Raw genomic sequence first — 27,998 nt, forward strand, 5'->3', positions numbered from 1 at the left:
TCTTTATCTGGCCACCCTTCTCTTTCCTTCTCATTCCGTCCAAATATAAACGCGGGACCGGCATCGAGATACGCATGGGAACACGTTTACACACGTTATGAGGGTGAAAATGAGAATAATCCAGTTTTGGAAAGGGAGACCGCGCACGCTACAGATAAAACATTACAAGCCGATTTGAGGAATGCAAGTGGTTTTTTTATTCTCTCTCCTTCGTTTCCTAATTCATTCACCATGGACTGAAAATAATGCCTGCCTCCCTCTTTACCAGTATATCTCACTTCTCCACTGAAACCTAAACCATAAACCATAATGTCAACCCGCTCCATTTACTTAACATTTCCAGGAACTTTTCTCTTACTTTGGGGGCAATAACAAAAGGGTGTTATTTTGCGGGAAGATTTCAAAGTCGTCTGCTAACAACAACTGGTTAGAACATGGTCCGGACCACCTTCATCCCTGTCGAGCCAATTCCGTCTTTTAATTGAGCTCTTTTCCCACATATACCAGGGAAAACGCCGGAGGGAGAGAGGGAAGGAAGCGGTGGTGGATCAGCGGTGGAGGAGACAGATCGAGAGAGACAGTCAGAACTACATTTGAGGAATCCATAACGTTTATCTGATGATACAGCCACCTCCCCCCAACAGGCGTGTGTGTTTGTTTGTGTGTGTCTATGTGTGCGTGTGTATGCGTAATCACACTCCTCTCAATCCTGCATTCCACTCCCACACACAGAGGCCTGGAGGGGGGGGGGGGCAGAGTCGAACAACCCTCTCCCCACAGTGGAGTAAGTCATTCCATGGGCGTGAGTGGATAATGATGGCTCTGGAGAGCCTTCAGGCTTCTCTCTGTGAGCTTCACCTAGACCTGACTCCCCACAAAGCTGAGTCTGCCTTCTGTATACCTTTCTTTTTTTTATTATTGTACTGTGACTCCAAACGACAGAGAGACTCAAATGAGGCATGGAACACACACTGTAACGTTCAGCTGTTTTTGTTTTCCATAAAGCTCTCAAAATCTCCAGCCAATAATACTATGCTGAAAAAGTTCTGCCACACTCCACTGTACACACACACACACACACACACACACACATACAGTGTCATTAAACGCCATGTAACAGGGCTGTTCAAACCACAGCATTGATAGGTATCTCTCTCTCTGCAGTGGGTGATGTGATGAGGCAAGACGACATTTGTTTTGTAATGATATTAAACTACTACATTCAGATTTAACCGCCATCTCAACGGCTCACAAAGCAACGCTCGTCCAAGCGAAACAAAAGGTCCTATCAAATATTCTTCTTTAGAGAGCTAGTTCTCAGAGGTCTACTGTTCAATCGTTCATATCCCCACAGCCAAAGGGCTAATCTGCTTTCTTAAAACATAATCCACCGAGTCACCCTGACAAAAACCTGGAGGTCTGCCAAAAAAACCAGTTCCTGGTGGGGACACTTAAAACACACAATGATAGTGCATAACCGCAGTCTCTGTAAAACTGCAGCTTTCTAAAATAGCATAATCATGTGGCTTTTTACTGTAAGCTGTCACCTCATCACTGTGCCTCTATTTGTGGATGCACTATATTTTCAGAATACCAGCGTTATGAGAACATCAAGGAAAAAAAATAACTTTTTTCTTAAACTGCACTAATGTGTAGATGATGGTTGCGGTGGTACTTTTAAGGAAATGGGAGGCTACGTTCGAGTGGGCGGAGACGTTACTCACCGCAACTAGGATCTGGAAGCCGCTGTGAAGGACCTCGATGTACTGGTACTCCAGGAGGCATCCCATGACGGAGATGTAGGACTGCGAGTCCGAGCTGCGGACGCCCGAGGAGGTCATCTCCCGCCGGATGCACCCTGGGCCGTGCTCGCTCCACCACGAGTGGTGGGCGGAGATGTTAAAGGTCAAGAGGTCGCTGTCCTGAAACGACACAGAGAAGAGAAAATACACTCAGTATCCTGACACAAGCATACGGTCCAGCTGCCACACAGCACAGGCAAACATGCATTATTAAACAGTCTTGGTGAGGTTCTAACTAAAACGTCATATTGTCTCCCTAATATGTGATGGGGGAGATACATACACAAACAATGGCATTCACACAACGGACAACCTTACTCAGTGAACAATTATACACTGGACATTTGTCACAATGTTTTGGTAACATAGGCACACCAAAATCTGCATCAGATGGCCATATTCAGTCTCTTGTTATTAAAGACAAGAAATCACACACGTTCGTGATGTGGAAATAGGACAGTTTCAAGGCCAAAGGCCAAGATGAATGGCTGTATTAATATTTTCTCATATCTTCATTTATGACTAGAGCAGGTAAAACAGACTTGTGCATCAGCCTGTCTTTGGCCTGTCTCTCTACTGTGTGATATTACAGTACTCAAATCATCGCCCTCATCACCTCATAAAACAGGCTCAAAACCAGGTGTGTGTGTGTGTGTGTGTGTGTGTGTGTGTGTGTGTGTGTGTGTGTGTGCTCACAGGGCTGAGGAAAGAGGGAAGGCAGATGATGACATACTTAATCATCTGCCAAAATGCATGACTGACAGGCTGTTCTGATTGGCAGAGGCTTGCAGCCAATCATGAGTGAATGCCTAATCAATAAAGACACAGAGAAAGAGAGGAGCCGAGCGTGATGGTAAGGTATAAAATTCTACAGCAGTGCACAGCAGAAATATCTGAGGTGTCTGCTGAGTTTAAAATCGGAAGGACTGTGATCTATGGGGGATCAGGGGAGTGCAGATCAATTCACTTCAACAGTATTTTGAATTATACAGGCCATTTCAAAGCGCTGTTACATGTGGTGTTGTAATGGAACAGAACAGTGATATTTGTGTTGTTGTAGTGAGTAAAGCAGTGATATTTGTGTTGTTGTAGTTGAGTATAGCAGTGATATTTGTGTTGTTGTGGTTGAGTATAGCAGTGTTATTTGTGTTGTTGTGGTTGAGTATAGCAGTGATATTTGTGTTGTTGTAGTTGAGTATAGCAGTGATATTTGTGTTGTTGTGGTTGAGTACAGCAGTGATATTTGTGTTGTTGTAGTGAGTAAAGCAGTGATATTTGTGTTGTTGTGGTTGAGTAAAGCAGTGATATTTGTGTTGTTGTGGTTGAGTAAAGCAGTGTTATTTGTGTTGTTGTGGTGGAGTAAAGCAGTGATATTTGTGTTGTTGTGGAGTATAGAAGTGTTATTTGTGTTGTTGTGGTGGAGTAAAGCAGTGTTATTTGTGTTGTTGTAGTTGAGTATAGCAGTGATATTTGTGTTGTTGTAGTGGAGTATAGCAGTGTTATTTGTGTTGTTGTGGTTGAGTAAAGCAGTGATATTTGTGTTGTTGTAGTGGAGTATAGCAGTGTTACTTGTGTTGTTGTAGTTGAGTATAGCAGTGTTACTTGTGTTGTTGTAGTGAGTATAGCAGTGATATTTGTGTTGTTGTGGTTGAGTAAAGCAGTGATATTTGTGTTGTTGTAGTGGAGCAAAGCAGTGGTATTTGTGTTGTTGTAGTGGAGTATAGCAGTGTTACTTGTATTGTTGTAGTTGAGTATAGCAGTGATATTTGTGTTGTTGTAGTTGAGTATAGCAGTGATATTTGTGTTGTTGTAGTGGAGTAAAGCAGTGTTATTTGTGTTGTTGTGGAGTAAAGTAGTGATATTTGTGTTGTAGTGGTTGAGTATAGCAGTGATATTTGTGTTGTTGTAGTGAGTAAAGCAGTGTTATTTGTGTTGTTGTGGTTGAGTAAAGCAGTGATATTTGTGTTGTTGTAGTGGAATATAGCAGTGTTACTTGTGTTGTTGTAGTGGAGTATAGCAGTGTTACTTGTATTGTTGTAGTTGAGTATAGCAGTGATATCTGTGTTGTTGTAGTGAGTAAAGCAATGTTATTTGTGTTGTTGTGGGGTAAAGTAGTGATATTTGTGTTGTTGTGGTGGAGTAAAGTAGAGATATTTGTGTTGTTGTGGTGGAGTAAAGCAGTGATATTTGTGTTGTTGTGGAGTAAAGCAGTGTTATTTGTGTTGTTGTGGAGTAGTGATATTTGTGTTGTAGTGGAGTATAGCAGTGATATTTGTGTTGTCGTAGTGGAGTAAAGCAGTGTTATTTGTGTTGTTGTAGTGGAGTAAAGTAGTGATATTTGTCTTGTTGTGGAGTAAAGCAGTGTTATTTGTGTTGTTGTAGTGGAGTATAGTAGTGATATTTGTGTTGTTGTTGTAGTGGAGTAAAGCAGTGTTATTTGTGTTGTTGTTGTAGTGGAGTAAAGCAGTGTTATTTGTGTTGTTGTAGTGGAGTATAGCAGTGTTATTTGTGTTGTTGTGGAGTATAGAAGTGTTATTTGTGTTGTTGTGGAGTATAGAAGTGTTATTTGTGTTGTTGTGGAGTAAAGCAGTGTTATTTGTGTTGTTGTAGTGGAGTATAGCAGTGATATTTGTGTTGTTGTAGTGGAGTATAGCAGTGTTACTTGTGTTGTAGTGGAGTATAGAAGTGTTATTTGTGTTGTTGTGGAGTATAGCAGTGATATTTGTATTGTAGTGGAGTAAAGTAGTGATATTTGTGTTGTTGTAGTGGAGTAAAGCAGTGATATTTGTGTTGTTGTAGTGGAGTAAAGCAGTGATATTTGTGTTGTTGTGGAGTAAAGTAGTGATATTTGTGTTGTAGTGGAGTAAAGCAGTGTTATTTGTGTTGTTGTTGTGGAGTATAGCAGTGTTATTTGTGTTGTTGTGGTTGAGTAAAGCAGTGTTATTTGTGTTGTAGTGGAGTAAAGCAGTGTTATTTGTGTTGTTGTGGAGTAAAGCAGTGTTATTTGTGTTGTTGTGGAGTAAAGTAGTGATATTTGTGTTGTAGTGGAGAATAGCAGTGCTACTTGTGTTGTTGTGGTTGAGTTAAGCAGTGTTATTTGTGTTGTTGTGGTGGAGTATAGCAGTGATATCTGTGTTATAGTGGAGTAAAGCAGTGATATTTGTGTTGTAGTTGAGTATAGCAGTGATATTTGTGTTGTAGTGGTGGAGTAAAGCAGTGATATTTGTGTTGTTGTGGAGTAAAGTAGTGATATTTGTGTTGCAGTGGAGTAAAGCAGTGACATTTGTGTTGCAGTGGAGTAAAGCAGTGACATTTGTGTTGTTTTGGAGTAGAGTAAAACAGCATTATCTGTGGTGTTGTACTGGAGTAGAGTGCTGGTAGAAGAGGGGGTTATTATTTTGGGGGTCCTGGCAGTGCTGGGCAGGCTGAATAATGGGGTGTTGAGAAAGCAGCTGTCAGGAGCTAGGCCTGTGCATTAGCCTAACAGATGGACACAGGCGGCTCTCTCTGAGCTGCATATGGACAGCAGGAGCAGACACGGTTAATGGAGGAGACACAGCCACTAGAGATATGGAGGGGGGGGGTCACTGCTGCTCGACCCATCTCATCATCATGCACACTCTCATACTCCCTCCTCTCATATGCTCCACATGTACAAACACACACACACACACACACACACACACTCCTTCCCTCCGCACCCCTACTCATGCATGAACACAAACACACATGTATTCAAGCATTTGTTCAATGACAGAGACACACTTGGTGCTGTTCGACTATGTTCACACACTGTTCAAATATGTTCACGCACTCACAGTTTGGAATTTGGCCAACTGGAATAACCTATGCACAGATACCAGTGTAGACTGATAGCCAGATTAAACTTGTGTTGTGTAGACTACAGAGGAGGGGAAAGGCATGCTCGGGGTGACTGTAAAACTGAAGCTTTGGTTGAGAAGACAACACCCTCACCTAGCTCAGATTAACAGAGTTTTAATCTGGTAATTTAGGTATAAGGGAGGAGAGATTTGGGGCCATCTGATAGGTGGGCGGAGAGAGTGGGAGGACCAAGAGAACAGTTTGTGCCTTATAGCAGAGAAAATAAACAAAAAGTATCATTCTGCTGCGAACCCCCAATCTCATGTCCTCATTTACAATGAGGGATAGTTATTATAACAAATCTGAACAACATACTGTTCTTTTTGTCATACAGTGTGGCCTTTTGTCCACTACCATAAGAGTTAAATTATTCATTCAGTCAAATTCCTGAATCTGAAATCAATTCAACACACAGAGGAATTCTGTGTTAGGCACATATATGTTCACGTGCACTCAGAAAACAAACACACACACACACACACACACAGCCTCTAATGTAGCTTGGTTGCTGTGTGTATGTTTTGCTGGTGTTCAATAGACAAAGTGCTTATTTCCCCACAGGTCCTGACTGCAACCCCTTCTAGAAGCTCTCGTTTAACCCTACCAGACGCAGCTGAAATTCACTACTGACCAGATCAGGAGCCAGCTAACACAAACACCTACATACAGCTCAACACCTTTTACTGCATCACGGGAGAGCTGTCCTCTTGCTGTGCTTTCTCCTCACATGGTTGGTTGTGTCTACAATGAATCCAGCATGACAGCTTTAACTGTGCAGGTAGAGTGATAATATCTGCCATTCATTTATTCCATAGCTCTCATACCTCACTGTGATATTTAATGTTTTTACTAGCTCTGTGCATGGCTCATGTGTATGAACGAGGAGACGCCTGCATTTACTATGTACACAGAGTACTTTACATATTCCTTCATCTTACTTACTAAATTATGTCAACAGCTTCAGGTAGTGCTCAGTGTGGATTTACAAACACCACACACACACACAAATACACACACACACAAATACACACACACAGAATGAGTAAATTACAGAGAAACTAAAATGTCAGTTCATGCATTTCAGACACTCAAAGCTGAGTTCTGCCATGGCCTGTCAGCACATGCTGAAAGCAGAGACTCCTGGGAAGAGAAGGGGTTGGTTGAGAGGGTTTTGACTGGGTGTCAAGGTTATGGCTTATCCACGCTCGGTTTAAAAAAAAAAAAAAGAGCCACTGTTTTTCAAACACACAACCTTAAGGCTTAAATATGAATTCATCTGCATTCCCATGGTTTATCAGTGGTGAAGGAATGATTCACTCATCAGTGTCTCACAAGCTGAACTACCCCCTCCAAACACACACACACACAAACACAAACAAGTAACCACCCCTAACTTTACCAAATCTTTGATTGTCAGTCATTGAAATGGTCAATAATTATTCAGGACTAGGGGCTTTATAACCTGGAGATGACCCCTGAAAGACTCTTACCTTGGAGAGGCCTCCCACCTCCAGGTAGAAACAGATGATGAAGACGTTCCAGGCCACCCAGAGCGCAGTCCAGACTGCATACTGGAGCAAAAAAAACAACAACATACATTTCATCACCAATGGAGTCAGACACTTTCCCACAGGGTCTGCACATACATAATTAACATTAGACATGACAACAAAACACAAAATCCCACAGGAGTCAACATGTCATACCTGCATGCACACTGACTGTACTATGTTTTTCAATTTAACCCTGTACTATAGTTTTCAATATAATCTCTATCTAAAGAGTACTCACTTACCAAGCATTCACAAAATTTACTTTACATTTGGGTTAAAATAACATTTTGGTAAATCATTTAAACACTATGGATTTCCTCAGGTGACATATGTCATTAAAACAGCGTTTAGACAGCGTAAGGACAAACAATGTAGACATCTATGCGGTTTTTTTCTTTAATTCAAGGTTTACCGCAAAAACCACCTTGCTACACTGTTCATTTTCAGGCCTTTTATCTTGGATCTCCAGGGTCTTATCAGGCTGTATCTCACACTAGCAGCACACACTGTATGGCACTTTGCCTGGACTTAACTTTGAATGTTCCTCTTTGTGTTCTGTTTACCCTGCACAAACTCTGATCAATGCACGCTTGCTTACAGAACAACAAAAGCTATTCAAATGCAAATCCAATTCCTCCTGTTAACAAGGCCAGATTCTGCTGGCACTCTCTCTATTTGAAAGCCCAGTGCTCTAGACTGCACCAAAGGATTAGCAGAATCTAATACAACAATGCTTATCATAGCTGTTTGTAGCTTCAGATGAGGCCTCAAAGCTCAGTAAGTAGGGTTTCACAGATTATTTTTACAAACTCTGAAAATAGAGGCTTGAGGCATTTGTTATGGTCAATTTCATCTCCGCCGCAGACCAATTAACTTAATAGACAGGTTCCTGTATCGTCAGATACTCCTGAAATGCTCTTCCATTTCTTCTTTTGATTTTAACTTGAAACTAAATAAAATTGATATCGACATCAACTTCCAGGGGGCTCAAAAAAAGTTGAGCAATACATTCCTGGCACCTCAAAGCAGCTGTTGCGTCTTGTTCTTACGCATAAAAAACAAATTATATGAGCAATCGGAAAATGTACAATTAAGTCTTAAGACTTCGTGAAAAGATTGGGAACAATATCCTCAGGCGAGACAGTGATTCATGATATATGACATCTTAAAAGGATGACTAATGCAGGGATATAACTTTGTCAATACAAAGAGGGAAAAGGGAGGAACTTATGAGACAGGCTGAAGCAAAACTCCCTCACTTCCTTCCCACACAAAAGTACAAATCCTACCTGGCTGATTGTTTTCAAATCTCTGATTTCGCTAGTCCCCTGTGTCTCCATCCTGTTTTCTCTTTCCTTTAAATCCTCTCTTTTAACTACAACCCCGCCCACTCCATGATTCAAACATTTACATTTTTTTTTTGTAGGAATAGAACATTTCTTGACTAAATAAGAGCATTTGCAGATTGACTAATGACTAATAATTGTGAATTTCTGGTAATTCTGCACAAAAAATGATATTAAAGTACTTCATCAGTAAAACATGCTTTAATATCAGATTTTGAAAACTGTGCTTTAAATTTCTTTTCATAGTTATTTCCTAATCAATTACCCCCTATGGAAGCCCTCAGCTAAAGCCCCCCCCCCCCCCCCCCCCCAAAAGAAAATCCTGATGGATTTGAAGTGAAGCCGGAATTAGGCCTGACCATGCATAGTGCTGGGTGACCCAGACTAAATCATTTAATTAATAGTAATTACTGAGCAGATTAAAAAAAGATTAAGATGCCAAACAATGTGTTAGGAAGGCAAAGGATCAGTCTTGTAAGTGTGCGTCTGAGTGTGGGTGGGGGCATCACTCCTGTAATACTTTCTGAATTGTTAAGTCCTAGAACTCCTCTACACTTCTAATCACATGAATGGTCTGTTTCCTCTAACCAGTGAAAAAGATTTGTGTTAATGGAGAACTCGCTGGTAAAAAAAAAAAAGTCTCTTACATGGAGAATTTTGTTTTGTTTTTTTCTAGGACACACATTACAAACAGACTTTTGATTGACACTTACCACTACGATGTAGCGAGGCCGGTACTGAATAGTGCCAAACAGGCCCAGGATGACGACAATGATGTGGAAAAAGTTTGCCAGGATAGGAGCCCATTGATATCCAAGGAAGTCAAACACCTGCCTCTCCAGTGCCACCATCTTCAGAGGAGGGAAGAAAAGAGGGGTTTTGATTGATCGTTCATTGATCTTTTACACTTTGTGTCAAAGTCTATGCCATAACCTGCCTTACAAGTGTAAGCACAAATGATCAACCTCAATTAGAGGAGTATTGGAATTTGACATTCAAATTTGTTTTGAACAAAAACTTTCCTTCCTTTAAGAATACCAGAAGAAGAACAAACTGAAAGAAAATGGTGTGTATCATTTTTTTGTTGTTTGTTTGTTTTTGTTGTTGTTGTTTTGTCAAAGCACTGACATACTTTATACAGCTAACCTTGTTTTACTGAATCGTGCTGTTAAACTCTGAGAATAACACAGAGGCAAAGTCAGGGAGACCATGCACAAATCGTGATATTCAAACACTGAATGCATGTTCTCTGGCTTCACAGCGCGAAAACAGTTTGAAGATGTTCACCTGTCTCCAAAGACATCAAATCCCACGGTGTTTCCTAGACGCTCTGCGGCACATCAAGTAATTTGCGCCTTTCATGTCGCAAATCATTTGCATAGATTCAATTAACACGGCACGCCATTATACAAAAACCAAGAATGTGTTGGTACACGCACAGACACACACACTCCCCCTCGACTGTTTGTATGGGATTCGGGCGAACGTATCAGATAATGGCAGTTCTACGACTTCGAGTGTGTGTGACTAGCGACGCGAATTGACACGTCGGTAGTGACACGCTGAGCGATGATAAATGAGCACAAGAGATTCCCAGGCGCAACCGTATCGATGTATGTTAATGACGTGGAAACGTTAGTAGAAAAGAAACCCACATCTCATATAGACTCGACCAAATGTGTCGTGATGACAAAAAAAAGAAAGAAAGAAAGAAAGAAAGAAAGAAACGGAATGGCGATGGCCAACACAGACCACAGAATGAAAAGCATCCAAAAATGTATCGATCATGCTTACTGAGAGACAATTACCACACTCATTGTTTTTGACACGAGGTTACATAGACTGTTTATGAAAAACCCTATATTCCTAGATAGCCTAGCTACTTTCTGTGACACCAGACGAAGCTAGCGGTCAAGTTTCGGGAAGTTGGACGAGTAACCCATCATTACTAAAGTCAGGACGCTCGACTTGGTTGTCTTAAAACTGGCAACAGGTAGGCTAGGTTTCAGATTTGAAAATTTAACACACGGTCGTCCCCTCTTTCCGACCTCCTTTTTGCGCCGACACTTAAGGACTGAACCACAACTGCAAACTACGCAAATCATAGGGACGAGCCAGTTTGTCCCAAATCGGGTCACTTGGTCACAGGTTTGCTAGCAGCCCTGTTTCAATACATCACAGCCCTGCCAGTCATGGTTAAAACAGTGCTTGAATGACCTGCTTTGATTTGACTGGGAATTTAATCACAGAGATAGGAATGTATTCCCCATATACAATGACCTCATGGATTGAGGGGAAAGGAAAGAGAGTGTGAGACAGAGATAGAAAGGAAGAGAAAAAGAACATCAGACAGTGTTGGGAAGAAAAGATGACATGAGTGAAGGAAACAGAGAGACTGGGGTCACAGAGACTATTAAAAGTATTGCACATAAGATGCACAGTCTAGTGTCTCAGCAGTTTGACTAATGGACCTGATGGTGTCTATAAAATACAGGGGTGAAAAATCACAATCTCTGTGACCTAATAAAAAAAAAAGTCCAACTCACAGAGGCACTGATCCCCCTGATTAAGGGACAGGCGAGTTCTACCTGGCAAAGAGCACAAATCTCCGAATCACAGTAGCTTCCCTGTGCAGAGTCATTAGGAAGACAAATCCTGCTCCAACACGGCAATCTGTCACGGCTTGGCTGCCCCAGCTGTCGCCTTGTAATGGTGAATCTCCGCAGAGGCTGGAAAAATGAGCCTAGCTAAAGTTTTTACTCTTAGTAAACGCAGAGGAGTGATTTGCCCTTTGCTGACCCAGGCAAAAAGAATAAATCTGAGAATGCCCACCTCCTGACCAAGAGTCGGGCGTGGAAATTTATCAAGAGCAGGGTAAGGCTAACGCGCTGAAGACCTGGAAAACCTTTTTTTTTCCCTTTTCTTTTAAGCGAGGAAAAAAAAAAAAAAAAAAAGACTGCATGCCTGCTGATGAGGACTGCACCACTGTCATCATCTCTCCCTAAAATCAGCCAGTATCGCAAATGACTTCCTGCAGTTGCCTTTTTGTCGTGGCTTTAGTTTGTCTTTAGAACGCAGCTTTGACGACCACACAGAGATAGGGATGTGCATGAGAATGATCCAATATCGACCGCAAGTCAACCGCTGACTCACGGCAGTGCTTAAACACTAATGGGCTCTCGGTGAAGGCAGTGAAATCGAATAAACAGGGATGAAATGTAATAACGTAATGCAAGCAGGGGCAGGCCATAATTGATCTGTTATTGCTCAACCGCATTTTCACAGTATCGCAACGTTGTGAGCGAGGGAACTGATCCGAACGGCAGGTGTTTTGGAATTCGGCCGGGTTGAAACTAGGAATGTTCCAAACGCCGGAGCTGTGACTAGCCTCAGCGTAGTTGGATGATATATACAGGCCTGGAGGTCGAGCTTCGACAGCCTCTGAAGGACTCTGAAGAGGTTAAGAGTTTAAAGGTTGAAGGGCAATATATGAGTCCTGTCTTCAGCACTTGAATGGTTTTTATGAAAGTCATTATTTCCTAAAAAGGGTCAGCCCACCTGGTCCTGCAGGTATAAATCAGGTGCTAATAGAGACACAGGATCGTTAAGCCTTGGGCAACTAAACATCTGCACTCTCCCAGCTGGGCCACAGTGACCGAGTATTGGAAAACAGTATGCCCTCCTATTAGAATGAGTTTAGACAATGACACAGTCGCTTGTGAAAAATGAAAACATTCTTCTCTGCGTAAATACTTTAGTTTGTAGACCATACCAGCACAGAATAAGATTCATGTGATATTACAGGCTGGCCACATATGGGATGTTTTACTGGCATTTATTATATACACATTATACTTTATCACAAAGGAACAAAACCTGTTGCTCAAGAAAATCTGAATTCCCATACAAATAAGAGACTGAAAATATATTAAAATTTTCAGGTGCAATGAGAGAGAGAAGTCTCATAGTCCCAAAATTCTCTCCCATGCCTATGTAAGTGCTCCTGTTTAATTAAACCTTTCCATACTCTCTCACTCTTTCAGTTTTTTTTTTCATCCTTTTATTTCTTCCCTTTAATGTGAGTTGACTTCATTCCAATCTTTTGCTGAATATGAGACATGAAACATCTAACAAGCAGTTACAGGAGTTATCTCACATTCACTACACTGCTTTTTGTAGTGATGTAATTGGTCTTTAGTTCACAATGCATCAATGTCAGATGTTAAAGGAATCAAGATGCGATATAATTCTTGTCCTTTTTTTTTCTCCAACATTCTGAGAGCTCAGTATGACTGAGACAACATCCATTACAGACCAGCTTTCCATAATATCTGAGGGCATCTTGAAACTGACGACTTGCTGTTGTGCAAGATGGATTGAAACTTGTAGAGGCTGTCAGAGTGAAAGCGGTAAGAGGAGACGTTGATGAGGTGTGAGAGTGCTTGGCCATTTTAAACCCCACACAGAGATAACTACAAAACACTGAGAAAGAAAAGATGGACAAAAACCGTATGACCATGCTTACATGCTCTTATACCCACACACACACACACACACACACACACACACACACACACGTGCGCACACACGTACACGCACACACACACACACACACACACACACACGTACGCACACACGCACACATACACCATTGGGACTCATTAACACGTACAGGAGCGGCTGCATGCTTTTAGAGGCTGCTGAATGATAGGGAGCTGGTTTACAGTAGTGTGTGTATCACTGATCAAATTCACTCCCGCTTCTAAATGGTCCATTTCCCTCGAGTTAAGTCCGCTCATCCCACAAATCAACTTGGGATAGTGCGCCTCTTTGCTCCCTGACTGACTGCTGACAAAATGCTGCTCATCGAAGATTTTTTATTTTTTCTGGGAAGGTAGTAATCTCATCTTTCCTTCTTCACCAGCAAAAAAGAGCTGTCCTCACAGTTAAATGAATCATGCCTTAGGCTATAATACCCAATCTTATAATGTGTATGTGCATGTGTGTGCAAGTGTGTGAACTCTTCTGTATGATTATGTTGGCTAATAACTGTATTTGTATTGAGGGCTGGTGTGAAGAAACAGAAGTGCCTGAGATAGAGAGACATGTAAAGCTAACATTGTCTGCTAAGCGTCCCTCTCAGTGAAACTGAAAACTGGAGCATATATCTGAGGATTCACCAACAATAACAAATATCCCAACATATAACCCACTCCCAACATGCATCCTTTCCATGGACGTTACAAAGCCACTCCCTGTCCTATCCCTGAACATTACCAAGCCTGACATGTAAAGCCAGATGATAACAGATGTTACATTCCTGCTCAAGGCCCCAGATCCTGTTTCCATGAGAAAACTGTTATTCAGTGAACACAGACTGACAAAGCGGTGGCCTCTAACTGATACACTGATACTCTCTTATCCAGAGAGATTTCATACTCAGAATGTTTTACCAGCACTGCATCAAAAAATACAAAAGAATACGTTATGGATACGTAAACAACTGGTTTTCTTGGAAGACTTTGTTTCTTTTCGTTAACTGCAAACACTCACTTGTTCACTCCCTCACTTGCCTCTCTCTCTCTCTCTCTCTCTCTCTGTTCGCCTCCTTCTCTCTCTCTCTCTCTCTCATATGAAAGTTAATGAATTTCTTATCAGACTAATAGGATTGATGGTGGAGAGAGGGTGAGGTTTCCGGATCACAGCCCTAGAGCTATCCTTCCTGTCTCATTCCTGGTGCCGTGGCCTACATCTCCACAGGCAGGCGAGCAGTGGGTCAAACCCCCAGAGGATTCCGCTGTCCCACAATGTCACAGATAAAAAAAGGCGACTCTGCCTTCCGTTACAGATAACAGCGTCGTTCCGCAAACATCACCGCGACCGAGATGAAGGCAATGGACTGACCAGACGCATTACTGCTCTCTGATACATGACACTGCCTTCCAGAGGTTTCACCTTCTCTTGCTCCAGTTCTTTCTTTATCTGCCCCCCCCCCCTTGCTCACAGTAGGGAAACTGTTCCATGAAATCATCAACCCTTCCCCAACCCTCATTACCGGTCAAACTCTTACAACACTCAGAACTGACCTAAAACTAACCAGTGCTACCATTTACCTTGTAATATTCAAGCACAAAATGCATTTATTTCAAGCTATGGTACTAAAAACGATAAATAAATAAATAAATAAAAGTCAGTGTGAGACAAATGTTAGTGTGAGATACCTCTCAGAGGATGACAGAATGATTTTAGTTGGTTTAAAACACTGCTGGTCTTTTGTATTTCAGTCCAACTGAAAACACACGGGTTTGGTTCATATTGAATGTGATAGTGAATGCTGTGTTATCTTTTAGTTTTAGGCTTTACATGTTCTCCAGAATTAACCAACACGGCAGAACAGAGACGGAGTAAGGTCTGAGTTGACAGATCTGGGCTGAACAGCAACCATGAAAAATCCCTTTAAAGTCAACACTCTGTAATGGAAACAAGAGTGAGAGCGAATTACACTTCTCCGCTGTAAAGAGAGCTAACTCCCAGATTTGTGTTACTTCACAAAACAGAGGAATTGGGTCTGCTAGCCTTTGAACTCAAGTAATTTGCATTTGCTCTTCTTTATGCAAAAACATACATCGTAAAAAAAAAAAAAAAAAAACCACAGCCACGGTAAAAATCATACAACAGATGCCTCTGTGTTTTAATTAGATCTTTTTTTCCTCTTCAGTGAGGCCCGGCTAACATTTATCATTCTAAAAACCATGATACTTTTCATTTGTCATATAAGGTCATTATCCGCTCCACTTGCTGTCATCCATCCATTAGATGAGAGTGACAAATTAAAACAACCTAAAACACGGCAACCGCTCATTACACATGAGCCAGCTGCATGGTATCAGAACACAAAAGGGAGACGGAGGGCGGTTAAGCCTACATTCAGTTCCAGCTGAAAATGCTCAATTTGCGCTGAATGTCGTGTCATTTGCTCACATTAAGTGTTCATTTTCGGGCACGTTTTTTACACAGCCTTTGGCAAGCGATGTGTCTCTGTCTCTCTCTCTCTCTCTCTCTGGCGTGAGGGGCTGCAGCAGAGAACTGATTGTGAACGGAACTGAAGAACTACTGCCCAGTCCCACTCCATAAAGTCTGTCACACACAGCGGGCTCATGGAGCCCTGAATCAGTCATGCACTCACCAGGGGAAAAGGACCGGCCACATTAAAGGTCTATTAAAACTAAGATATTAAAACGGTGTAAATTTTAATGGCCTGAGGACAGTGTGTCTAACTGTTGGAGATTCGAGGGAGAGAGAGAGAGGGGGGGGAGAAAGAGAGACAGAGAGAGAGAGAGAAACACAGACAAGGAAGCAAGCTTAACTTCGCAAATAAGACATTATGTGAAACAGAGACTAATAGCACATGCACACACACACAAACACACACACACACAATAGAAATGTCCTTCTCTTCACAGAGATCTGAGGGAGTTTGGACTCTCAGGTCCAGTGACTGCGTGACCTTCGGGTCAGCGAACTGAAATCAGTTGGAAGCTAAACGAGTTCCAACAATGCCAGGCCTCAATGACTGAAAAAGTGGAGCAAGATAACAGACTACAGACCTCTAAAGACTAAAATTTTCTACCCAGACGTTTTGTTTTTACACCAGTAAAATAAAGCAGTTTGAAAGTCAAGCTTGAACAAGTAACCAAAAAGCCGTCCAAAAAGAAAAACCATGTAAATCACAGGAGAATGTGGCTAAGTGGACAGAGTATTTTAAATGGCCATATTCTGTTCTACCTTCCCCTCTCTCCTGCCCACCCTTTTTCGCCCTCTTTTTGCATGTTAAACTCTTGTCTCTAATGACGGCTTGATTTTGGCTTCGCATTTACGTGGTTTCCATGGGAACCATCTCTCGGGACAGCACGTGTCAGAAAGTGCTTATGGGGAGAGAGCCCCCCCCCCCACGGTCCCAGGGGTTGTGCTCATAATTGGTCCTGGAGTAGAAGTGGGGGTGGGGTGGGGGTGAGGGGGGGGGCACAATAAACCCCTGACTCCCCCATCCACCACCACCATCCAAATTATAAATCACAGACTCACTCCAATCAATAATTCAAACACATTCAGGCTCTCCCTCAACCCCGTCCCCTCGGCAGCCCAAGAGTTGGGAGGGGGTAAGGGGGCATGGACCGAAAATTTGAATGGCAAAAAAGGTTTCACCCCAAAGCTCTCATTAAATATTCCAGCACGGTACTTCATCTAACACACAAACACACACACACACTCAATGTATTAGAAGATCTCAGACCATTTGGAGACAACAGCACTTTGTACAAAACTGTGAAAGCTATGAATACGTGTATCCGACATGCGCTGAACTTTGATGTTAGTGAACAGGTCTAGAGAGGTTAGCATTCAGACCTCATCTCCTGGAGTTATTATGCTCTCAGAGTCACCTTGCCCTTGCCAACTGCATCCATCGTCCCTGGTATTGATTAGTATTGCTTAAAGGACTGGGCTACTGTATCACTCAATAGCCAGTCCTGGGAGTCTTTACTGGGCTGTGTATTATGGACTCTCTTCACAGAGATCCCTGAGTGATGAACAGAAGCTTCACGACTGGGCCAAATGATTTAGTTAAACCAGTGTGACCCACCAACCCACTGCCCTCATCTGTGAGAGAAAAGCGAGGACGAGTGCAGCCTGAATCAAGGTCACAGACACAGTTACAGCCTTCTAACAAACAGGGCATAGACATTTATCAACGTGGTTTCTCCATTCCCACAGCGAATACCCCATGCACACATCAGGTCGTCTCGATGTGAGTAACCAAGACATCAATCTGCCCCACAGTGAGCAGGCTTTGGCCTTTCATTGTCTTTCATCCTGTGTCATTAATCTGTGTGTGTGTGTGTGCGCGTGTGTGTGTTTGCTTTTCCATGGCCTGATTTTGCGCTCAGTTGTTAATACCAGAAAAAGCCCTTGACTGTTAACGACAAAAAAACTTGAATGTAATCAGCAAAATACTTTGTCAACAGTGCACTTTTGCACAGTGAGGGGCTAAACCCCAATCAGTGAGTACCAGGGGAGCCCTGTAAAGGAACGCTGATGAGACCTTTGGAGACATAGATGAGAAAAAAGTTTTTCATTTAACCAGTTGTGGTTGACCATTGTCAAATAATTCTTTGGCTTAAGTCAAATACAGCATGTTCTGATTGACGAGCAACATTTCAATGAAAATGATCAATGAAAGCCATCCAAATAGCTCAGCCAAAAAAAAAAAAAAGAGTAAACACAAAAACAAAACCCTTTTATATTTAACATTTCAAATTCCAGTTTTGGGGCGGGGGAGGGGGGGATAAACTGAAGGAGATATTCTGTGGAGGTGAAAAGGTGTGGGTCTAATCTTCTGGTTGATCTCTAGCTGTCTTTGTACAACAGTGCTATGTGGTTGAATCACTGTTTCATATGCATTGGCGGATCTCTCTTGTCTGCATGGGTGAGCACCAGAATGGAGCTTTAATCATGTTTTGGCATCATCACATGTGACTGGGATAAACCACTGAGACAAGTGCAAAAGCCATAAATATGCACGACTCTCAGAGATATGGCTTCTGCCAGATCATTTATTAAAAAAAAAAAAAAGTTCAGTGTACAATGTTACAGTGAGGGAAGGCAAGGACACCACCAATCCTCCCTGTTCTTTTTTTCTCTTTGGCTGCAAGATTTATACCTTAAATAGTCCTCCGAACCCAAGGAGACGCTGTACATACATGTGCACAAACGTGAATGTGTGATTATATATATATATATATATATAATGTGTGTGTGTGTGTGTCTCTGTCTATGTATGTGTGTACATACGTGAATGATACTTCTTTATTAATATATACATATGATTCTTCTTTATTAATACACACACACAAACATATATATATCATTCATCTCAATTGTGCCCCCTCTGCACTGGCTGTCAGACGTTTCACATGGAGCAGAATGTGGAACAGAACAAATGGTGAGCCCCGGGAGCAGGGCTCGTATACTCTGCTGGTTTCCTCATCAACGCTGCTAGCATTTCATCACCCCCTATGAGAGTCTGTTCTGCCAAGTTATGAGGAGGAACTCTCTGTGTGTGTGTGGGGGGGGGGTGTTACCCTTACACCCTTAACCCCCCCCCCCCCTCTCTCTCTCTCTCCCCTGAAAGCCAGTAGGGTTTCAGAAAGACTGTCTTTTATTGCCACCTCAATCTCATTCATTCCAGGTGTTGTAATCACACTTAATGACAGCACAGACATGTCCATGAAAAGTTGGGAATATAGAGAACTCATATTGTGTGTATACATGTATATGTGTATGTTTGTGTGTGTGTGTTGGAGGGGAATGTTTGTCTCTTTGCTTGTGCATACACTGAGTATTTGTTTGTATTTTGATTTTTATGTGGAGTGGTGACAGAGAAAAAGAGTCTGTTGTTTCATAAATTTTTGTCCATTTGTCAGGCGTGACTAGCAAGGAATGCAGATCCACTCACAAAGCAAGAGTTGTGAACAATCCAAGTAGCGACTCAGTGTATCCTTTCAACTAACCAAAACAAACAAACAAACAAAAAAACCCATAACATCCATCGATGAATTTCACAATCATAAAAATGTCCCCCCCCCCCCCCCCCCACACACACCACCACCACTTCTCCTCCCAACCTTATCAAGGTCCTCCATCTGAATACCCATCCTCCCAAACAGCACCATTACCCCCCCCCCTTCCAGGATCCGCCTCTTCCCCTCTGTGTTTTCTCCCTTGGGGTGATGTGTTTATCCTGACGGCTCTGCCAACTGCTGTCTCACCATGGGGAGGGAAAAGGGGCCTGGGGGGGGTGAAGCCATATGAAGAGTTAGCCTGAGTGTGCTCCATGTGAACGCTGAGTCGAACGAGGATCAAACGAGGACGTTTGGCTTTCATTTGAGCGTCTCGGTTCTGCCCATGCATATGCATGGTGTCTGCGCGTCTAGAGACGATGTCTGGCGTGCACATACGTGCACATTTGTTTGTTTTTCCGAGTGTAAACGTGTACGTTCGGGACAAGGTACAGGTGCGAGGGGCCAGATGCTTTGTGGAGGCTGAGTATTTTGTGGCGTTGACCTCATTACTGGAGACCTGTGCGCTGGGCCCAGAGCGGCTCCATAGAGCAAACAAAGCTACTGCCTCCAATTAAAGCTGTTCAGTCATCACTCATACAGTCCATTCCACACTCCTCCCTGTCGCCTCGTTTTCACTCTCACACCATTTGACATAACACTACCCCTCAACAGCAACAAATCTTGCTGTGACCTTTCTCTTCTGATCACCCCCCCCCCCCATCCTCCTCTTTCCTTCTCTCTCTCTCTCCCTCACCCACTCTCTCTTTTTCTCTTTCCCTCTCCAAAAGCTTTGGGTAAATCTGCATGTCTGATTTAGATGGTTCAACTTTACAATTCACAAAAAAGTCATAACAAAACTAATCCTATTTAAATACATTTAAAAATAAAAAAACAAGAACAAAACAACTGCCAACTGTTTCCTGAAGCAATGTGCTTGCGAAAAGCAATCCAAGCCGACAGGCAATAGGACAGGGAATTTTGAATCAATACAACCTCATTATATGGACTTGGCAGAGAGCTACTCATATTCCTGGCCAATTGACAATACAACACACTGAAATCCACTTACACATGCCAATGAAAAAGTAATGAGGCTAAAAGAAACGGGCCGTCTCCAACGGACAAAACCAAACTAGTCGTTTGGAATCTACAGACGGTAGCAATAATTAGACGGCTTGTCACCTGTGTGGTCTAAGAAAACTGTGCATATGGCAGTAACAATGCTAAGCCTACATCTGCTCACAGGTTCGGCGAGCAGACACTTTCACCTTCGTGCTACATTAACAAAGCCTGCCAGACAAAAGGAAGCAGAGGAAGATTCATTTATCATCAGGGAGACTCTAAGCAGACTGCTGACAGCTTCACATGCCCTTTCAAAATTCTTCTCCCCTGTTTCTCCCAAATGCAGAGACAATGTGAGGAGGTGAAAACAGGTGTCTCTCTCTGAGAAGATAGAGGACCTGTTCTGAAGAACGGAGGATACAGCCTGTGTGTGTGTGTGTGTGCTGCTCTACCCTGAGGTTTCCTGAGCCAAATTCCAGGGGCTGGGTCCCACTGCACAAAACAGGTGTGTTCCCTTCATTAGAACATCATCTCTGAGGAGGAGAGGAAGAGGAGGGCAAGGAGGAGGAGGGGGAGGAGAAGGAGAAGGAGAACAGCAAGAGGGAAGAGTGAAGAAGTGAGAGAAGCACTCTGAAGAGTAGACAAAGCATTTGTGTTACTCTTCTCATAGACAGATCTCCTCCTACTTCAGTGAGGTTTTATCAGATATATGAAGTCATTATCCAGCCAAGCCGTGATGGTTTGGTTTTTTCGCAGGGACAACACATGAGTCATTTCCCTTTCTGAGTACTCTTCTCTGAAACACAATGACACTGTTCTGCAGCCATGAAGCGACAGACATAAATATACTCATTTTCTCACTCTTTCAATCCGGCCTACACTTCTTCTCAGGGACTTTTGGTGCTGAGACGTACCAAAATTTGCTCACATCCACAGACAGACATAAAAGGCAAAGCTAGGAAATGAGCAGCGGGAAAAAAAGGAAAAAAACACATCAAAGCAAAAGTCTGTTTTTCCCCACAGGAGCCTCCTGCAAAAAGAGGGGAAGAGGGAATAACCTTGTCGAGTTGAGCAAAGGGATGAGAGAGTGTTTTAGAGTGTGTGTGTGTGTGTGCGTGCATGTGTGTATGTGTGTTTCACAGAGTCCATGTTTTTAATGACTCTTTGGGTATCTGTGAACATGTACAAGGGGCGTTGTTTTTCTTTTTTTGTGTGTGTGTATACATGTGTGTATATGGTTTGTGTTCTCTGTGTGTGTGTGTGTGTTAAGTGTGTGTTTGTGCACGCGTGAAGTAGGAGGACTGGAAAGGTGTTTGACATTCCTGCCCCCAGGAGACAGCTGTCAGCAGCTTTTAATGCCCTTGTCAGAGGGGATTCTGGAAGGAGCCGCATCCCTGAAACAGTGACAGCCGGTGAGCCGCGGGCAGCAGGAGACTGAGGAAGAGACAAGTAAAGCACCACCTCACTGGATCACTGACAGCTATAATATTTCAGCAACAATGCCATCACTCACTCTCCTATACATGAAGGCAATTTTCCCCATGTTCATTCCGAGGAATGGACAAGAAGCTGGCCTTACAAAAAACCCCAACTATATACATATATATATATAAATATATATGTACAACATGTACAAGGCGACGAGGTGACGATAATCTCAACACTGTTACACAGCGGGAACAGCTGACAGGCACTGTTTATAAGGTTTGACTTGACAGGACGTAATTTCAATCAACACATCCAAAAAAACTTTGCTTGGGAACATACACTGTTTATCTAAAAAGCACGGTGTGCATTTTATATGTTCTGAAGGGGATTCTGGGATTAGAAACGGGCTCTAAAATATGTAACTGAGCAAAGTGCCGGCATTATGGCGCACTATGTCGGAAGCCCAAACAGATCAATTTCTGCTGGAGGTCACTGAACCTGGTTTATATTGTGCCGTGTCTGTATATTCACCCGCTTTGTGCCCTCTTTACGAAGTTCTTGCATAGAAGTAGTAATGAACTGAAAATCAACCGAGGGCCCATAAGCATTGAAGACAACATTTTCAGGACAACGTTAACTTGAAAAAATAAACACTCAAACACGAACCGTTCAGAAATCCGAAGCTAGACCGCACAAGGTCTAAACTCCACTATGCCATCATCTGAAGCACGGAGGATAACAAACAAAGCATGTCAAACAAACAACCTCTCAATTTTAAACTTAAGCTCCGTTTAAATTTCACGATGAATTAAGATTAAAACAGTTTTGAGTATTATTTTCGAGTATAAAATGTAATGATATAGGTATTTGTGAATGACGCTTAATGAAACTGGGCTTCCAGGGGGTCTCCGTTACAGACAACCGGCTATCCACTGTCTGTCCCTTCGTTCCATGACCGGGAGCAAAAGTGGCACCTGGAGTTTTCCTCATCCATGTCAAGAAAGCCAGCTACTCTGATGTGTCAGTAAACAAAGACAGCAAAACATTCGAAGTCGGCAGAACAACGTTAACAGCTTCCAACAATCGAAGTGAATAATTAGGCTACTGTCCTCAAATGATGTCAAGGTGGGGGTGGAGGGCGGAGGGATATATTCCGGAGGTCAAACGCTTAAACATATGGACCAACACGTATCAAAGCAGCTCTAGGAATGGCTTGGAACTCATAATAGCCCGAACTTGCCAAGAGACCTCAACAATTTTAAGAAAGAAATAGAGAAGCTTAATTGCCTCGTCTGTGTGACAGCACAGCAAAAGACGCATTTTTTCCACTATGAAATGAGAAAGTTGGCTTAGATGTCTGACTGGAATACAAAATTGTAGTATTAAATTAAATTAAACTTTCGGACACTTACCAACTGAAATGTGCAGAGGAATATCAGCGTGCACCGTCCGCTACAGCAGCCCATTGTATCACTACAAAACCACGCGAGGTAGCTATTCAGGATATTGTTGTGTCCTGATCCTTCAACGGTGATGCGTATCTAATACTTAAATCTCAAAACAGTAAAATGGATTCTGGCGGACTGGTTCAGCAGTGTTGGTCCGATACGAAGCCGGTCCTCTTCAAGTACTGATGTCCCATGCTCTTCGTTCTAACCAAAGGCTGCTTTGTGTGAGCGAGAGGAGAAGAGGTAGCGGTGTTGTTCCTCGTCTCCGAGTTGAAGTTGTCTGACTGATTGGAAGCACATTGAGGCTCGTGTTAGTGTAGCAGGGGAAGGAGGTGAGGGTGGCGGGGTAGCAGGAGGGGTTTAGGGGGGGAAAGGATGGCTGTGGTCGGAAACCCGGATCGTTTCTGTTCTGTTCATTAAAAGCTCAAGTATTTGCAACTTTGGTGTCCTTGCTTCCTTTTTTTGATTCGTCCCCCCCATACATTAAGAAATAGTAGGCTAAAGAGATGCAAGAATACACCTGATTATAATCAAAGGTGTGGATTTCCAACTAATTTCACTGTCCGTTTCTCGTTCTCGTACTTAACCACTGTGGATTTAAACTTCTGACTTAACGGCGACTTTTGTGAAAAAATAAATGTTTTTCATTCATTAAATATTGTCATTTAAAGAAGGTACACGATTTTTGAGAACTTGGGGACTGACAAAGAACTCAAGCGCCACCTTGTGGTCGTTGCACAACAGTCTGCTCGGGAACAGTTTTCGCTGCATATTCAGGTGCGCGATGATTCTGGAAGTTTAACATAACCATTGTTACACACTCACGGCTTGCCCAGTTAGGTTTGAATGGCTTTCGTGTGTCTTACATGAAGCCTTAATAAATAACTAATTTGCTCTTATATGTAGAGCTCTGGATGATATGACCGAACACATTTTGGTCCCGTTTTATAAATTTGCACAAATGTATAAATCCGAAGGGGTGTTTTACGGAACTACTCTTTCAAAGCTTTCGGTATAGATTATTCACATCGCAAGGAGAAGGGAGAGAGAGAGAGACAGAGAAAGAGAAAGAAAGAGAGAATTCAGAAGAAGCTGACATTTCATGAATTTGACTCATCATTGTTCTCTGAATTCTTCAAATACCGTAATGAATAAATTCTGTGCAAAACTCTCTAGCTAGTTGCACCTTATAACGACACAAGTTGAAAACTGTAATTTGTAAATATTCAATGTGTGGTCCACTTGAATGTATGCAAAAAGTTTTCTCTTAATGCTCTTCTGCATGCAGGACTAGACAACCATGTTGCTGATTTACTGGATTCATTTGGAAGATATCATGCAGATACACACATCACACCTGCCATCTCAAAGAACCTTCTTCCCTTTCATCCCAACTCTCATCTCTCTCTCTCTCTCTCTCTCTCTCTCTCTCTCTCTCTCTGCCTGACCTCCATATGTCTCTCTTTCTTTTCTCCTTTCCCCTCCCAACCATGCTGGTCCTGCTATGTCTGGGCTGATTCATTATAGAAAAGCCTTTAAAAGCAGCTTCCTCCCTCCTCTTGCAAACTCCCACCACCCACTGAAGCAGTGTTATAAATCTTTTACGAGTCAGCCTACACAGCCAGGGAACACTTCACATCTGATTACATCACCATACCCTCTGGCTCCCCCCCTTTAAAAGCCTTCCCTCCCAACACTACCGCTGCCCAAATCACACTTACTAAAAATAGTATGCTGGTATTTTGAGATCAGTGAATTACACATCTCCATGCTAACATCAATACCCCGACTAACATTCCCAACAGTAGTGCTTATTGTATTGTGTTATCAACATGATCAGCATACCTGTCATTGGTTGTAGCATCAGTCAAAATATGGATCACTTCAATTATATTGACAATAAAAAAGGTTTCCCTAAAATTAATGACTTATATCGTTTTAACTTTTTTGTTGCATTTGCTCCAAAGAGTGTATGAGTTAAAGGCTCTGCGGTGGGAAATATTCGGGTAATGTCATTTTGTGGAAATGAGGTCATCCTAGTTTTGTGGAGGGGTATATATTTATATTGGAGGATTCCTAGAGGTTGCCTTTTATAAAGTACACTATGTTCTCTGACACCTCCCTCCAGTAGTAGCTGTGAGGATGACTGCTCCTCCACAGAAGACCCGCTCCCTTCTGAAAGAGGCCTGAGGGACCCTGAATCCTCTTCCAATGCCCAGTACATCAGCACTGATTAACTCTGACAGGCCGCACAGAGTCTGAGTGCAAAACATAAACCTGCATTATGGTCCAGGACTGAAGAGTTTGTCTCACAGCATTCAACACAATGAGAGCTGAACAAAGACACACAGACACACACACACACACACACACACACACAAAATCTCTCTCTCTCTCTCTTTCTCCATTATTATGGTAAAGAAAGGCAGCTACTTTTTCAAAGGAGCAGCACAGGCAGCTATAGTGCACTTTTGAAAACAGTATATTTCCAAAGGTGTAGATTGAGATAGCCATAAGGGAAAATAACAAAAGCTGATTAATTTAATTGACATCTGAAGATGGGGGCAGACAGTCATGCCCCTTACTATTACAGTGAATTTCTTTACGTAAACAACTATAGTAAAACACAGTAGTTCAGTTCGTCCGCGAACGATGAACACTTTTTTACATCAGATATCATGGATTTCCTAAATGACTCTAGAAGAATTTTTAATGTTCTTATTCAAAAAGAAATCGCGAAAATATTAATTACATTGATGTTACGCAAACAATGCTGTAAATACAGTCCAGCGTTAATGATCTAACAATCCATGTACAGTGCCATAATTCTAACAGTAACTATCTCCGTGGGGTGGCGCTTGACAGGTTCTGTGTTGTAGGAGGCTGTCTCCCCGTCACATGGTACCACTTAGCCGGGCAAGTGCACAGAGAGAGCGAGCGAGCAAAAAGCTTGAGGCAGCTGAAGCAAATGTGCACGGCATCACACCAGACAGAAGAAAAACTAGATCAAGCTGCTCGATTTGCGTTTTGTAGGACGACAGCGATAGGATGAGACCCTTTTCACGCTTCTAAACAAAGACCTAAGAAAGGTTATGAAGTTGCATCTCTGCAGAAAATGATTGCGAAAGCGGAGCTGTTGGGGTCCCAGGAGAAGTAATATAAAGAGCTCGCGATGACAGGGATGCTGCGCGCCGCACCGGTCCCTGTGGATCTTTGAGAGGCAAAGTGAGTAGCTATGCTGTCCTCTTTATCTGACTTCTCTAAATGGGATACCTTGTTGTTTTTACATCAAATTGCGGTATGTGCTTTATCAAAGCCTCGTTGTATATACTTCTCTTAACTTTGAAGTTGGCAGAAAGATTCAGTGTCAATCGACATCGAAACGATTTTGACTTGATGATTACACTGAGAATTCTTCAACAGCAGGATGTTAGGTTGAAAATCGCATGCGAAGTTACTGTTTTGACCCAAATATGCGACCAGAACTTGATGGGAAACCCACACAGAGTTAATTGGAATTGTGATCGCGTGTAATAATGTAGCCTGATTTAGACTGTTTCCCGTCTCGAGATAAAATTCTTCAAAGCATATCGTTTTTTTCTCTGTCTCTCTTTCACTTAATGAGAGCTTAAAATAGTTTGTTCCACCATTCTTTTGCATCTTATTACCTCTCTTGATAAGCATGCGTCTGACCTTACTCAGCGGGAAGGTGGGTTGTAATTAACGAGAATCAAATTAACTCTGATCTCTCTTCTCCTGTCTCAGAAACTGTAGCTTACAGTAGGTGATCGAACTAATGTGCTGTCATCTTAATGTCTTGCCTTATTCGATTATATCTGTGCCGATGAAAGGACGGTTTGGAGTTGTCTCCGTCTTTGTAAGCTAGCGGGGGTCAAAATGATCAGCATTTGTATTTTTCTTACCATCATCGATTAAGCGCAGGTTACCAGTGGAGGACACACAAGGCCAGGTCCGGCCCACCAATGTAATGCAATAATTGAATCACTTGAACAGACTGGAAATACCACACGAAAATAAGCGTGTATTTGCAATTGAACACATACAATAATTCCATGTAATGTGTCCCCGAATACTTTGATGCGAACTTCATTTTGTTTATTTATTTTTGATGTAAATAATGTGTAATATATTTATTATTATTATTATTATTATATTCGATGCATTTTTGTTATTTTACTTTTAGAGCCAATAAGAAGCAGTCCTATCTGGCCAGTATTCAATGGCTCCAGCAGCATGTTCTGGAGGGCAGAATTTTCTCCGTAGTAAAATGGATGAGTGAAATCCTCTTACTGTACTGTCAGAGACAGGCGTTTGTGTATTTGTGCGTGTGTGTGTGTGTGTGTGTGTGTCTGTGTGTGTGTCTGTGTGTTTGAGGGAGTAAAAATCAGAAATGTAGATACCACCTTTTTAAATTCACTTCATTATGTTTATTGTCTTAATTTTAAGCAGTTTTCCCATGAGACCATTAGCACCTAAAGCCTTCATTATCCCATATTCTCAGCTGAAATGACATGCAAATATTCGCTCACAAAACATGTCATATAAAATGTAAATATTTTAAAAAATCTTTTCAAGGACTGTCTAAAATGGACTTCAGAGTCTCTTTAAAAACTCCAGCTCTCCCCCCAGGCATTTTTCTGTTTTAATTGTTCAGCTTTATATATTAAACATAAAGCATCTTCCCTGTGTGTGTGATGACTGAATAGTTAACAGTGTGTCCAGGCCCCCCTGGTGTGACGGATCAGGCAGGCGTCTCTCTCTACAGCAGGCTCTCTGAGATCTCATAACCTACAGCGCAATTGGCACAGATGCAAACAGGCACACTCGATGTTCTCTC

The 27,998-nt window shown here is 42.3% G+C and overlaps 1 protein-coding gene across 1 annotated transcript in view; it reads right to left on the minus strand.

Moving 5' to 3' along the window:
• Positions 1–23,394, minus strand: part of nkain4 (sodium/potassium transporting ATPase interacting 4) — a 37,178-nt gene extending 13,784 nt beyond the window's left edge. The window contains exons 1-4 of the mRNA XM_030768992.1: positions 23,105–23,394; positions 9,297–9,434; positions 7,175–7,255; positions 1,725–1,922 (exon numbers count right to left, since the gene is read on the minus strand). Coding sequence (XP_030624852.1) covers positions 1,725–1,922; positions 7,175–7,255; positions 9,297–9,434; positions 23,105–23,158 — 471 coding nt within the window. The 5' untranslated portion in view covers positions 23,159–23,394. The remainder of the gene's footprint in view (positions 1–1,724; positions 1,923–7,174; positions 7,256–9,296; positions 9,435–23,104) is intronic.
• Between the last annotated feature and the right edge of the window lie 4,604 nt (positions 23,395–27,998).

This window comes from Chanos chanos, chromosome 3 (assembly GCF_902362185.1).
Source record: "Chanos chanos chromosome 3, fChaCha1.1, whole genome shotgun sequence".
Taxonomy (NCBI): Eukaryota; Metazoa; Chordata; class Actinopteri; order Gonorynchiformes; family Chanidae; genus Chanos; species Chanos chanos.